This window comes from Meriones unguiculatus, chromosome 5 (assembly GCF_030254825.1).
Source record: "Meriones unguiculatus strain TT.TT164.6M chromosome 5, Bangor_MerUng_6.1, whole genome shotgun sequence".
Taxonomy (NCBI): Eukaryota; Metazoa; Chordata; class Mammalia; order Rodentia; family Muridae; genus Meriones; species Meriones unguiculatus.
Window position 1 is genome coordinate 28,478,907 of NC_083353.1, and position 13,749 is coordinate 28,492,655.

The 13,749-nt window shown below is 40.2% G+C and overlaps 1 protein-coding gene across 5 annotated transcripts in view; it reads left to right on the plus strand.

Annotated features, from left to right (window-relative positions):
* Skic3 (SKI3 subunit of superkiller complex) overlaps positions 1 to 13,749 on the plus strand; it is a 112,435-nt gene that overhangs the window by 34,285 nt on the left and 64,401 nt on the right. For all 5 annotated transcript variants that reach the window (XM_060383584.1, XM_060383582.1, XM_060383583.1 and 2 more), the window contains 6 exons: positions 2,059 to 2,202; positions 2,565 to 2,656; positions 3,432 to 3,507; positions 4,015 to 4,155; positions 9,050 to 9,148; positions 9,243 to 9,351. In XM_060383584.1, the coding sequence (XP_060239567.1) occupies positions 2,059 to 2,202; positions 2,565 to 2,656; positions 3,432 to 3,507; positions 4,015 to 4,155; positions 9,050 to 9,148; positions 9,243 to 9,351 (661 nt within the window). The remainder of the gene's footprint in view (positions 1 to 2,058; positions 2,203 to 2,564; positions 2,657 to 3,431; positions 3,508 to 4,014; positions 4,156 to 9,049; positions 9,149 to 9,242; positions 9,352 to 13,749) is intronic.

Consider the following 13,749-nt stretch of genomic DNA (forward strand, 5'->3'; position numbering starts at 1 on the left):
GATGAGAGGACAGCTTCCTCCCGCACTGAGCGTACCTAACTAATGCTGCACGTGTGCTTACGCTTCTCAGTAATAACAATAGTTATTATTATAACTGTTACTGTGTGTGTGTGTTCTATATAGGCTTGCACATGTGGAGATCAGTGGACAACCTTGTGGAATCGATTCTCTTTTCCCTTCTTTGTGTGAGTTTTAGAGAATTAGCTTAGTTCCTTAATCCTTGGTGACCCACTGAGCCATTTTGCTGGCCCATGTCCCTGTTATATTGGTTAGCATGGGTATCTTTCTATAGGTATTCTGCAAAAATGTGACATAAATCTCACCAAGTAGCTTATAATTTATAATGGCAAAATCCAGCTATAGATGGGAGAACAAAGTGGAGAACAAAGCCATGGCCGATGTCTCTTATCTGTAGTAACCCAGAACTGGTTGAGACTAAAGAAAAACTACCGGAGAGGGTATTTGCTGTGGTTCTGTCCCTCGGAGCTTCACAAGACAGGATAAGCATTCCTTTGAGGAAGCTGGCTCCAGTTTGTGGACATACAGTATGGTACTTTTTCCTCTGTGTTCTCTCAAAATTTTTTATTTTCCCCACATTTTTTTGTATGTGATAGTTTTCTTAAAAGAATGTATCTCAGATACACAGTAATTGGTAATTGGTAGTTGACGGATAGATAGCTTGGGTCAACTGATAATGCAGTTGCTTCTCAGTGCTCGGTGTTTGTGGCATAGCAGAACAAGCCCCTAGCGTTAGAGTTTGACTTTGGCAGAGACTGTATTGAGTTTTGTAGGAGGCAGCGGTGTTGGAGAGAGTGCAGCTTGTACAGTACAGTGGCGACAAATTGCTGGACATGTGTGTAGATGCACATATTAATCTTGCTTTAAGCTTTCTACTTTATAGCAGCAAGAACTCTTATTTCTTTTTTTCTTTTTCTTTTTTTATTAATTTATTTTTTATTAATTAGAGTCTATTCACTTTGTATCCCAGCTGTAGCCCCTTGTCTCCTTGTCCCCTCCCAATCCTGCCCACCCTCCTTCATCTCCTCCCATACCCCTCCCCAAAGCCACTGATGGGAGGCCTTCCTCTCCTTCCCTCTGACCCTGGCCTATCAGGTCTCATCAGGACTGGCTGCACTGTCTTCCTCTGTGGCCTGGTAAGCGGAGCACTCCGTCAGGGAGAAGTGATCAAAGAGCCAGCCACTGAGTTCATGTTAGAGACAGTTCCTGTTCCCATTACTAGGGAACCCACTTGGACACTGAACTTCCATAGGCTACATCTGTGCAGGGGTTCTGGGTTACTCCATGCATGGTCCTTGGTTGGTGTATCAGTCTCAGAAAAGACCCCTTTTCACAGAATTTTTGGTTCTGTTGCTCTACTTGTGGACTCCTGTCCCATCCAGATCTTTCTGTCTCCTGCTTTTTTCATAAGATTCCGTGCACTCTGCCCAAAGTTTGGCTATGAATCTCAGCATCTTTGATACCCTGCTGGGTAGAGTCTTTCAGAGGCCCTCCGTGGTAGCTCCTGGTCTGTTCCCTGTTTTCTCCCTTTTCCAATGTCCACCGCAAAGAGCTCTTATTCCTGAAAGCATGATCTCTATATACCTTCGTTCTCAATGGCAGGTATGAGTTCAACGTTCATTGCCACTGTTTATTTTGAACATGTTTGGTATAGTTATATTAGGGTGAATTTACCTCTAACTGCCATGAGGAATCTGTCTTTAAAATGGCAAAATATTATTATGGAAAAGAAAATACTGGAGTGGGTAAAGTGATATGTAGGCAAGATTGGGGCTGGGCATTACCATTCTTTTCTCCTCAGCGTAATCATGAGGTGGGTGAGGCATTTGATGTGGATATCAAGATCCCTCGGCACTTTTCAGAAAGACACCTTCTTTTCCAAATCGTTTACGGTTTTTCATTCACAGTACCTGGCTAGGCACCGTTCTAAAGGGCGCTCTGTTGGTGGCAGATGCAGTGTGACTCATAACAGACTATTGTTTTGTTGCTTGTTCGGTAGTTTCCAAAATGTAATGACTTACTCTTAATTTTTTTAATCAGACAGTGTTAAAACAAGAGAAAAATAACTATAATGCCTGGGTTTTTATTGGTGTTGCTGCAGCTGAGCTAGAGCAGCCTGAGCAGGCCCAGGGTGCCTATAAGAAAGCTGCCGAACTGGAGCCAGAGCAGCTACTCGCTTGGCAGGTATGGAGACATGCTTATTTCTCAATGTAATTAGGGAAAGCATTTCTTTTCCATTTTTCAAAATATAAATTCCAGTGTTAAAATAAGTACTTAAATCTATCTCATGAAAAAAAATAAATTTTATAAATCTGAGAGTTAGTTTCAGGTGCCAAAGATACTGTTTATCAGTCTTTAACTTTCTACCCAATGAGTTTTTAAATATAAACACTTTAAGTGTGAAGATTCTGTTCTACCTTCAGTTTACTTGGAAGGAAATTCCACACATACTTCATCTGTAAACTGTGGTAATTTTTATATGTTAGTACATTATTTCACACAGTAAGTAAGTGTGGGGACATGAGACATTTTGCTTCCTCTTTTAGGGGCTAGCAAGTTTGTACGAGAAGTGTAATCACGTAAATGCTAAGGATGATTTACCTGCTGTTTACCAGAAGCTGTTGGATCTCTATGAAAGGTAGGGATATGTGGCAAAGGCTAGTTTCTTTACAAGCTTGAATTAGAATAGAGTGATTAGAAATTATATACAAGTGTGTTAGTTAGGACTCTCTAGAGAAACAAAACTGATAGAATGAATCTACACATGTAGAAATGAATTTATTATTGGAGTGGCTTACAGGCTGGGGTCCTACTATTCCAGCAGTGGGAAGTCCATGAATCTAATGGTGAGCTTTGATAAACTCAGGAATCCCAGAGAAGTAGGCCGTACTGCCAGTGGAGAAGTGGACTTGCCAGAGTGGGGACAAGCAGACAAAGGGCAAGCGTCCTTCTTTCATGTCCTTCATGTAGCTGCCACCCCAAGATGTGGCCCAGATTTTAAGATGGGTCTTCCCACCTCGAATGATTCAGTCAAGAAAAATCCCTCCCGGCTGTACCCACCAACTTGGATTTTAGTTAATTCCAGATGTAGTCAAGTTAAAAACCAGGAACATCCATCACAGAGAGAAGGAATGTAAACATTTACTGAGAATTTAGAAGCAATTTTCTTCTGTAAGTTTGTCACAAAATTTCTTGTGATTGAAATAGACTGAAAGACTCTCAAGATGATTGACTCAGTTTGGGATTTAAAAATTTTAAAATTTTGCATCAAGATAGTGAGGTGACCTTTCCTCATCCTTTACGAAAGGCTTGCTATGTAAAGTAACACTGTAATTTCAAATGTTTCAGGCTTTTAAGACTTTGGGTGTTCTCATATCAAATTAAGTTTTCGTTTTCTTTTTCTTTAACGTAAGTGTTGACAGGCAGAAGTGGTGTGATGTCTGTAGGAAGCTCGTGGATCTGCATCACCAGGAAAAGAAATACCTAGAGGTTGGTTAATTATTTCTGAGGTACTTTCAACAAAAGTATGATAGAAAAAAGCTTTCATTTAGCTTTAATGAAAGTTAAAATTTAAGGTAAAGAATGATATGAAAAAATTTGAGAAATTAAGGTAAAGTGTGATATAAAAAATTTGAGAAATTGAGAAAATTTGTTTAGAAACTGTGAATTACAATTCAAATTTAGGATATCCTGACTTCTAAACTTGAAAACTGGCTGAAGTTTACTAAGTAGTGTACCCTTGGGGCTTAGTGAGCCATTTGGTTACCTTCTGAATTGTGGGCCTGGGGATGTCATATCTCTTATATCTTAGTGATATTTTTGAAAGAAGGGCTCTGGACATTTACCTGATTAACTTATTTTTATGTTGGAGTTCATATAGAATGGGGTATCATACTTTTGCTATTTTTACATGTTAATGAATGAAATAATTTTGGTCTTTAGGTTTAACATTTAAGTTTATGGTAACATAACTATTTTATATCTCCTTGTCAATAGGTGTCTCGGACATGGTATAAATTGATAAAGATACGTCAAGAAGATGGAGCAGATAAACAAGAGCTTCATGAGCTGTGGAGAAAATTGACACAGTTGCTGTCTGAGAATATAGAAGATCAGAATAATGAAACACAGCAGATGGTAACACCTTGTTTATTTCTCACGCTTTACATCATGAGAATTGATAACTTAATGAAGTAACAGCAGAGGACTTTGTGTCAGGACAGTGAGCACTGTGGATGCTCGGTTTTAAATTCATAGAGGTTCTTTCTTGCTGATGAAATGAGAAACCTTTCCCTACAGTCTCTGGAATGTGAGGGGGTACACTTGGGCCTTAGAACATTAGACTTTCAGATACTTGTTCATAAGAATCCACAACAGGTCATTAACTTAGCTACTGTAGAAAGGAAACTATGTACAAACTGACTTTCATCAAACTGCTGGAACTTCTAGAAGTTGTACTTTGTAGGTGGCATTCATATACTTGTTATATAAGTAGCCTAATTTTTATTATAATAAATGCCTATCAGTGTACACTTCTTAAATTGAGTACAGTTTAAAACCTTAACAGTTCCAGACTGTACACAGTGGAAACTCTGTGTATGTTCACTCGCTCACTCGTCAGTTTGTTCTTTTGTTTAGAGATTGTATTGAGGATGTATTGTGTGCCAGGCCGACCCCAAAGGGTTTAGGATTGAGAGTGTGAGAATACGATGTGTCTCTGCTAGTCACACTCTGTCGCCCAGTGAGATGCCTGAGGGAACCAGCTAGCGAGGAGGGTTTACCGGGCTTCACAGCTCCAGAGGTTTCAGGGTGGCTGACTGCTCCCTGCTGCCTTGTGTGGAGCAAGACAGGCATCGTGGCGGGGAGTCCACGCAGCTGCTCCTTTTGTCAGGGCTGGGAGGGAAAGAGCCGAAGGAAAGGCCAGGGCCCAGTATCCCCTCCAGGGCCACCTACCTCCCTGTCACCGCCTTACTTCCTGAAGCTTCTACCACCCACCAGGAGCCCTACAGGCTGTGACCAAACCCTCAACACATGCCTTCCAAGGATGTTTAGATCCAAATTATAAGCTGTAGTAATAACGACTTAGCTGTGTGCATCAGTTGTGGAAGAAACTTAGTAGTCACCAAATTGGGAGGCTCATCAGTTTTTTAAATCTCTATCTATAGAATAGACTTACTATTTTTTTAAATACTGTATGTTAACAGTATCAAACTTACGCCTAAATTATTAAATATATTTTTTACTTACTTATACTTCATGGACGATAACTCATTAAAAAAAAGTAGTATCTGACTTTGCCCAGCCTAGCCCCAAACTCCTGAGCGTACGTGTTTCTCTGTGTCTTCATTTCTCTTCCCTTCTCCTTTGTGTTATTGCCCTCCTCTTTTCCCCATGTCGCCCGCCTTCATCTTTTCCTTCCTCCTCTCTTCCTTTTTCATTCTTCTTTCCTTTTTGCCCTCTCTGTTTCTCCGTATTGTTTTTTTTTTTTTCTGTGCTGGCAGCTGAATCTAGTGACTTGCACAACATTCTAGGGCCATACTGAACACTGAGCTATTCCCAGTCTCCATTTAACATACACATGTGTACACACACACATGCACACTCATACACACACGTACACATTCATGCATGCACACACAGAGATACATGCACATATACACACATGTATTCACACACAGACACAAATACACACATTCATAGACACATACTCCCCTACATACATACACAGGCACATACACATACTCACACATTCACACATGCATACACACTCATACACATACACACATACAATCCCACACACAGATATACACATACGCACACATGTATTCACAAGCACACACATATGCAAACACACATACCCATGCACACACAGTACACCCTTATGCACACTCACGTTCATACATGCACACACATACACAAATGCACATAAGCATCCATACCCATGCACACACACATATACACATGCTCACACACGTACACACACACACACACTCACATAGACACATACACGCTCACACATACACACTCATGCCCACACATATGCATACTCAAACACACATGCATATATACATACTAGCACACATGCATGCACACATCCATACATATTTACACTCATGTACACACACACACACTCACACATACACACGTTTTTGTTGTTTGCTCTGTTTTCTTTTTGACTTTGAGACAGGGTCTCATTATATCCCAGGCTGGACTGGAGTTCTTGATCCTCCTGCCTCAGTCTCCTGCAAACTAAAGGTTATAGAAGTGTATCACAATACCTGACGATTTTTAATAAACATGTATTAACCATGCGTATTTACGGCATTCATACAGAGTGTATTCATTGATCATATTCACTTCTTTCTTCACTTTCTCCTCACCTCCTGTACTTTTCTTAGCTAATTTACTTAAAAAAAAATTAAATATAATTGCAACATTTCGCTCCTTTTTCTGTCTGTTCTCCAACTCGTCCATCACATCCCTACCCCTGGCTTCAGTGTTGGTTGCCTGTGTATGACTTCAGGGCTGACTATTTGGTATCAAATGACCAGTGAGGAGACACTTCCCTGGGGAATACTCCTCTCGCTGTCTGCACTCCTTAGTCTCCTGTGGTTGTTTGTCTAGGGGCGGGGACCCATGTGATTTTCTCCTTCCATCAACCTGTCTCTTAATGTTTTCCTTGCTCAGGTCTGTATTGTATTACAGTTGTGCTTCCCTGCAATTGCTGTAAGACACAGTTTGATAGAAGATTTCCTCATCCTCTGGCTTTTACAGTCTTTCTGTCCCCACTTCTGTGATTTTCTGTGAGTCTTGGATGCGGGAGTTGTGTTAAAGCTGTATCTATTTAGGCCATGACCTAAATTGTCCTCTGCATTTTGACCAGTTGTGGTTTTCCTATAGTGCGCTCTGTTGCGAAGAGAAGCTTCCTCAGTGAGGTAGGTGCTACACTTATGTGTATGTAGTGGACCGTGCTGGTTTAGTGATGTGGTTCTCCTCTAAGGCCCGTGACTTCACTAGCCTTCAGTAGCTGGCTAGGTTTCCAGAACTAGGTGTGATTTTCCTCCTGTTGAGCAAGCCTTAAGTCCAACTGGACAGTTGCTGGTTATCACTGAGATACGAGTGCCACCACTGCGTTTTTAGGATCTCTTGCCAGGCTTCACTGTTGTGCTTGATAGGCTTCAGTAGCTGGGTAGGACTATTGGCTGGTCCTCTTCCTTTGGCAGCTGCCAGGCTGTGGAAGTTCAGGGGCGATGCTTTCAGATCCAGCTCCCATCTTCCCAGTCCTGTGCCCGAACGGCATGGTATCTTCACCAGCAGGGACTTACCTTAGGCCTCTGGGTGGCAACCAAGGACAAGAGCAATAGCCAATGTTGCCACGCTGAGTTTATCATGCTTGGTATTGTGTTTTAATTAGGTAGTGTGTGGCTCTTGAGGGGAGCATTGCCAGCCCAAGTGGTTTAACCTCATTTAAACCATATATGTACATAAATTTTTATGTACGATGTGTAATTTTTGATAAATTAAAAAAAATAATTCTTTATTTTTCTGCTCCTCCTTCCCTCATCTGTATTTCCCTCCTTTCCCATTCCTTAATTAAAGCCCCTGCCCTGTTTTTTTACCCTTCACATTATCTGAATTCTGCCATTCTTCCTTTTAGTGCTCCTCTTCTTAGTCCTTAATAACATACTTTTAAGAATTCATTTCTAGGTGTTACACAAATAAAAAGATAAGGGATGAAGTTTAAATAATGGTTGTTCAGAAAAAATGGTCACTTATTTTTCCATTTGTAATACTTTATTATTTGAAAAACTTAATTATGTTATATTAAGTTAAGTTTCCTTTCCTGTGAGATCATTATCCTTACTAACCCTTATTAGAAAAGTGAAATTTTCCTTATTTTTACAATCTTTATCTTTCTAATTTCCAGAGAGATGTTGAGGTGACGAGATAGGGGTTGGTTGTGATGACTGTTTCCGTCAGCTTGAGTGAGTCAGCATCCGCACATCTATGATGTGACTGTGTGTGCTTGCTAGTAAAGAGTAACTGGGGTGTTTGTACTGGGAAACCTCCCTGTATGTGAGTGGCACCATCCCAGGGGCTGGGCTCCTCGACCAAATCAAAAGGGAACAGAATGTTAGCCTCCCCCTCCTCCTCACATCCTGGGCTGCTCGAATGTGAGCACACAGCTTCATGCTACTGCCATGACAGTTACGAACTGTGCTTTCTGCCATGGTGGACTGTCCCACCAACTGTGAGCCATAATGAATCTTTATCTCTGGTCACAGCAGTGAGACAGTGACTAGTATAGTGGATTTTATCAAGTCGTGAATATACCCTTGCAAATGTACAGCTTATATAATGAAATGGAGGGTGTAAAGTGCTTGTCTTCCATTCTGCTTTTGGTTCTTGGGCAAAATACGTAAAAGGTCTCTTTCAGGATTTTTTTCAAAATCAGTTATACTTCTACTGTATCTGTTTTGTTTGTTTTTTGTCAAAAGTATAACCTAACTTTATAATTTTTCTTAAAGATTTCCTACTCTAAGAATGTGCTTGTGATACTATTGAACCATATAAGATAACGTTCTAGCCACTTTGTAGCAGTCAGCAGGGATGGAAAAATGCTTTATTAAGCTAATGTTTTAAATTTATAGTTGTCACTTAATAGTTTAGTATATAGTCTGTTGGTCAGTTGGCGTTAGATGTAATTTAAAGCTTACATACACATTTTTTTAAAGCTCATTCAAATTGTCAGGACCAAGCAGATTGTGGTGTCTCAGTCTGTAATCTCTGTAGTTGGGAGGCTAAAGCAGGAGGATTTCTACAAGTTCAAGGCTGGCTTGGAGGACAGAGTGAGACCCCTGCCTTAAAAAAACTGACCGAACAAACACAAAAACAAGTAAACAAACGGAGGAATCATGAGGGTCAAACATAAGTTGAAGGCTTAGCTTTTATAAAGTAGTTTTAGTACACTCCAGAGGGTGCCACATTTTTTCATTAAGTGTGCTACATAATAGCTTTTGACTTGTTTCAGCTTTTAACTGCCTTTGAGAATGCACTGGACTTAGCAGAGAGTATTCCCAGTGAAGATCACCAAGTACTTTACAGGCATTTCATTGAGTGCTTATCCAAAGTAAGTGAATTTATTTATTTCTAGTTATGAAAATGTCCGTCAGTATGTTCCACTGCTAATGGAATTCACTTTCTTATGCTCTTGTATTTTCAAGTTTCCTCACGAGGCAACTAGGTTGAAGAAGGCCTGTGAAGAAATGATAACTATCTATCCTACCGCTCAGTATCCACTAGAAGTGATTTGTTTGTACTTAATTGAGTCAGGTAATTTTTTTTTATGTTGCTTCCCAGAGGTGTATAATTATAAGAATGATATTGCAAATAATCAAGTACTGCTTTAGTGATTACTCTGTATGAAATATATTAGTGTTTCTGGACATAAAAGAAATATAGTTACATAGTGTTGTTATGTCCAGATAGTGTGAGAAGTAGATGAGTCAGGACTTATGGGATGTAAAGGTACTAGTTCATCAGTGATGTCCTTGTGACGGGGGGACTTGAGAGATGTCTTGCATTTTCTCTGATGACAGGTGCAGCAGGTGTGACAAGCAGTTCAGTTGGCAGCTACAGAGTTGTGGTACTAGATTCACCTTCCTCCCTTTTAACCGGAGTAGGAAAATAGAGCTGTCTGATAGAGCAGGAGGAATAACTGAAGCCTGCTCGGCTGAGTAGGCTGGCTTATGTTCCGTCTGTCTTGAGTGCAGTGGAAAGGACTTGTGGGAACACTGAGCTTCGGGGTGTTGGTGTGAATGCCGTAGACGCTGGGTTGTCAGGAGCGGCTTATCTGGAGCCGTGTAAACCTGTCATCTAGTTTGATGTTCCTGCAGATTGACCGCTGGGATCGTTCAGGTTGGCCTCTGCCCTTGTCAGTGTTAATGCTGAAAAGGGTGCTTTATGATAACGGGAGTGCACTCCTATACACGCTTTTATTCACTCAAGATAAGTTCACAGAAATCACTGATAAACTGAACTGGACCTAGCACCTGCAGTAGCCAGCTGGTGACAGGATTATTGCAGAACTTTCCTAGCGCAGTGAATCTTTATCACTTGGTTGCAAAATCTTTAACTACATGGAACGTTTTATATGAATGGCTCACGTCTGTCATAGTTGAACAATATGGTTGTGTTCTGGAGATAACAGGGAGGCTGGGCAATCGCACCTATGTTGGTTCTGCTCATTGCAACACTCCTTTATCACTCCTTAAAGTTTCCCGCTCTGTATGAAAACAAATGTTCTTCCTTTTAGTCTTAGAATTTCCACTGACAAGTAAGAAGATCTTTTTCTTGTTTTCAAGATAACTACCTTGAAGAAGCACCAAAGTATCAGAATGAATTACTTTATGCAGTACAGGAGCTTAAACTAAGATTAAGTTAGAATGGACAGCAGTAGACTAGAGTGATTAGACCAAGAGATTCCAAGAAGGAATAACTGACCTTGGAATATCATGGCAGTAATAGGAAGGAACGTATGAATGGAAAAAATGTATAGAACTTCTTTTTTTATTACTTTTTTTTAATTTTTCATCAATTACACTTTATTCATTCTGCATCCCCCCATAAGCCCCTCCCTCCCCCCTCCCAATCCCACCCTCCCTCCTCCCTCTGCGTGCATGCCACTCCCCAAGTCCACTGATAGGGGAGGTTCTCCTCTCCTTTCTGATCTTAGTCTATCAGTTCACATCAAAAGTGGCTGCATTGTCCTCTACTATGGCCTGGTAAGGCTGCTCCCCCCCAGGGGGAGGTGATCAAAGGGCAGGCCAATCAGATTATGTCAGAGACAGTCCCTCTTCACATTACTATGTAACCCAATTGGACTCTGAACTGCCCTGGGCTACATCTGTGCAGGGGTTCTGGGTTATCTCTATGAATAGTCTTTGGTTGGAGTATGAGTCTCTGGGAAGTTCCCTGTGTTCAAATTTTCTTGTTCTGTTGCTCTCCTTGTGGAGACCCTGTCCTCTCCAGCTCTTACTATTTCCCAGTTCTTACCTAAAATTCCATTCACTCTGCCCAACAGTTGCCCATCAGGCTCAGCATCTGCATTGATAGTCTGTAGGGCAGAGGCTTTCAGAGGCCCTCTGTGGTAGGTTCCTAGGTTGTTTCCTGTTTTCTTCTTCTTCTGATGTCCATCCTCTTTGCCTTTCCAGATGGGGATTGGACATTTTAGTTAGGGTCCTCTCTCTTGCTTAGTTTCTTTAGATGCACAGGTTTTAGTGGGTTTGTCCTATGAGTGAGTATATACCATGTGTGTCTTTTTGCTTCTGGGACAACTCACTCAGGATGATCCTTTCCAGATCCCACTATTTACCTGCAAATTTCATGATTTCCTTATTTTTCATTGCTGAATAATATTCCATTGTGTAGATGTACCACAATTTCTGCATCCATTCTTCAGTTGAGGGGCATCTGGGTTGTTTCCAGCTTCTGGCTATTACAAATAAAGCTGCTACAAACATGGTTGAGCAAATGTCCTTTTTGTGTACTTGAGCCTCTTTTGGATATATGCCCAGGAGTGGTATGGCTGGATCTTGAGGAAGCGCTATTCCTAGTTGTCTGAGAAAGCGCCAGATTGATTTCCAGAGTGGTTGTACCAGTTTACATTCCCACCAGCAGTGGAGAAGGGTTCCCCTTTCTCCACAACCTCTCCAGCATGTGTTGTCACTTGAGTTTTTGATCTTGGCCATTCTCATGGGTGTAAGGTGAAATCTCACTCTCAACAAAGGACAGGTCAACAAAACAGAAATTAAACAAAGAAACAATGTCTCTGACAGAGGTCATGAATCAAATGGACCTAACAGACATTTACAGAACTTTACACCCAAACACAAAAGAATTTACCTTCTTCTCAGCACCTCATGGAACCTTCTCCAAAATAGACCATATAGTGGGTCACAAAGCAAGCCTCAACAGATACAAGAAGATTGAAATAATCCCTTGTATCTTGTCTGATCACCATGGAATAAAGCTGGACCTCAACAATAACAGAAATAGCAAAAAGCCTACACACACATGGAAACTGAACAACTTGTTACTAAATGACAGCTGGGTCAGGGAAGAAATAAAGAAAGAAATTAAAGTCTTTCTAGAAATCAATGAAAATGAAGACACAACATACCCAAACTTGTGGGACACAATGAAAGCAGTGCTAAGAGGAAAGTTCATAGCACTAAGTGCCTTCAAGAAGAAATTCGAGACAGCTCATTCAAGCACCTTAATGGCTCACTTAAAAACCCTAGAAAAAGAAGAAGCAGACACACCGAAAAGGAGTAGATGGCTGAAAATAAACTCAGGGCTGAAATCAATCAATTAGAAACAAATAAAACAATTCAAAGAATCAATGAAACCAAGAGCTGGTTCTTTGAGAAAATCAACAAGATAGACAAACCCTTAGCCAAGCTAACTAAAAGGCAGAGAGACATGATCCAAATCAATAAAATAAAAAATGAAAAGGGGGACATAACTACAGACACTGAGGAAATCCAAACAATCATTAGGGCTTACTTCAAAAGTCTATATGCCACAAAATTTGAAAATTTAAATGAAATGGACAATTTTCTTGATTGATTTGACTTACCAAAGCTGAATCAGGACCAGGTAAATCAATTAAATAGTCCTATATCCCCCAAAGAAATAGAAGTGGTCATCAAAAGTCTCCCATCCAAAAAAAGCCCAGGACCAGATGGCTTCAGCGCAGAATTCTACCAGACCTTCAAAGAAGAGCTAACACCAATTCTCTTCAAACTATTCCACAAAATAGAACTTCTTAAAAAGAAGGGCAGATTTTTTCCCAAAGTTTAGTTTAGTTTAGTTTCAAAGTTTAGCCCAAAATAGAAAAAAACAAAAACCAACAACTATGGTTTATGTGAAAAGTGTGTTATTTGAAAGGAGCTTTTAAAGTAGTCACAGCCCATCAATTGTTTGTAAATAGGAAATCTGCAAACTAAAGCTAAGGTGTTTTCAAGCTTCATGTAACAGAGTCGAATAACTTTTCTAGTTGCAGTTTGTTGAAAGGTACTTTTTGTGTTTATGCGCTGAAAGACTGTTTTCATTTATTTTGCCTTGTAGCTGAAATGTAAGAGGACAGAGAGGCTCTTGGCTCTTTAAATTCAAGCCGAAAACAGCTTCATTAAGGTTATTTATGATTTTGTGTTTGGGGTCCAGGGAGACAACCCAGGGTAGGACACTTGCTTAGCATGAGTGAGCAAAGATCTGGGCAATGAAAAATAACAAGAGGCTTGATGTCTTAGAAGTATTTGAAAATCCAGGTGATTAACATAGAAAAATGAGTGCCATCATGCTGTATTTTTTTCTTACTCCAAAGCTAGGTTTATTTAAAAGTGACAATTTATAGTGTTCCCCAGTTTCTTTTGTATGTCAGAAATGATTTTAAAAACCAAACCAAACCTTTTATTGTGGTATAATTTAGGAAACTGAATGCCATAAAGCTATTTTTTTATCCATCAGTTTTATCCTTGGAGTTTTAATATTTATCAGACTTCGAGTTGTCCTGCCTTTTTGAGAAGTAAACATAATATTGTTTAACTGTTTTTAATAATTGTTTACTTGTTTTTTATTCTCTTTCGAGATTATAATTACACCATTTCCCCCTTTCCTTGCCTCTCTCCACATCCTCCTGTGTGGCCCTCTTTGCTCTCTTTCCAATTC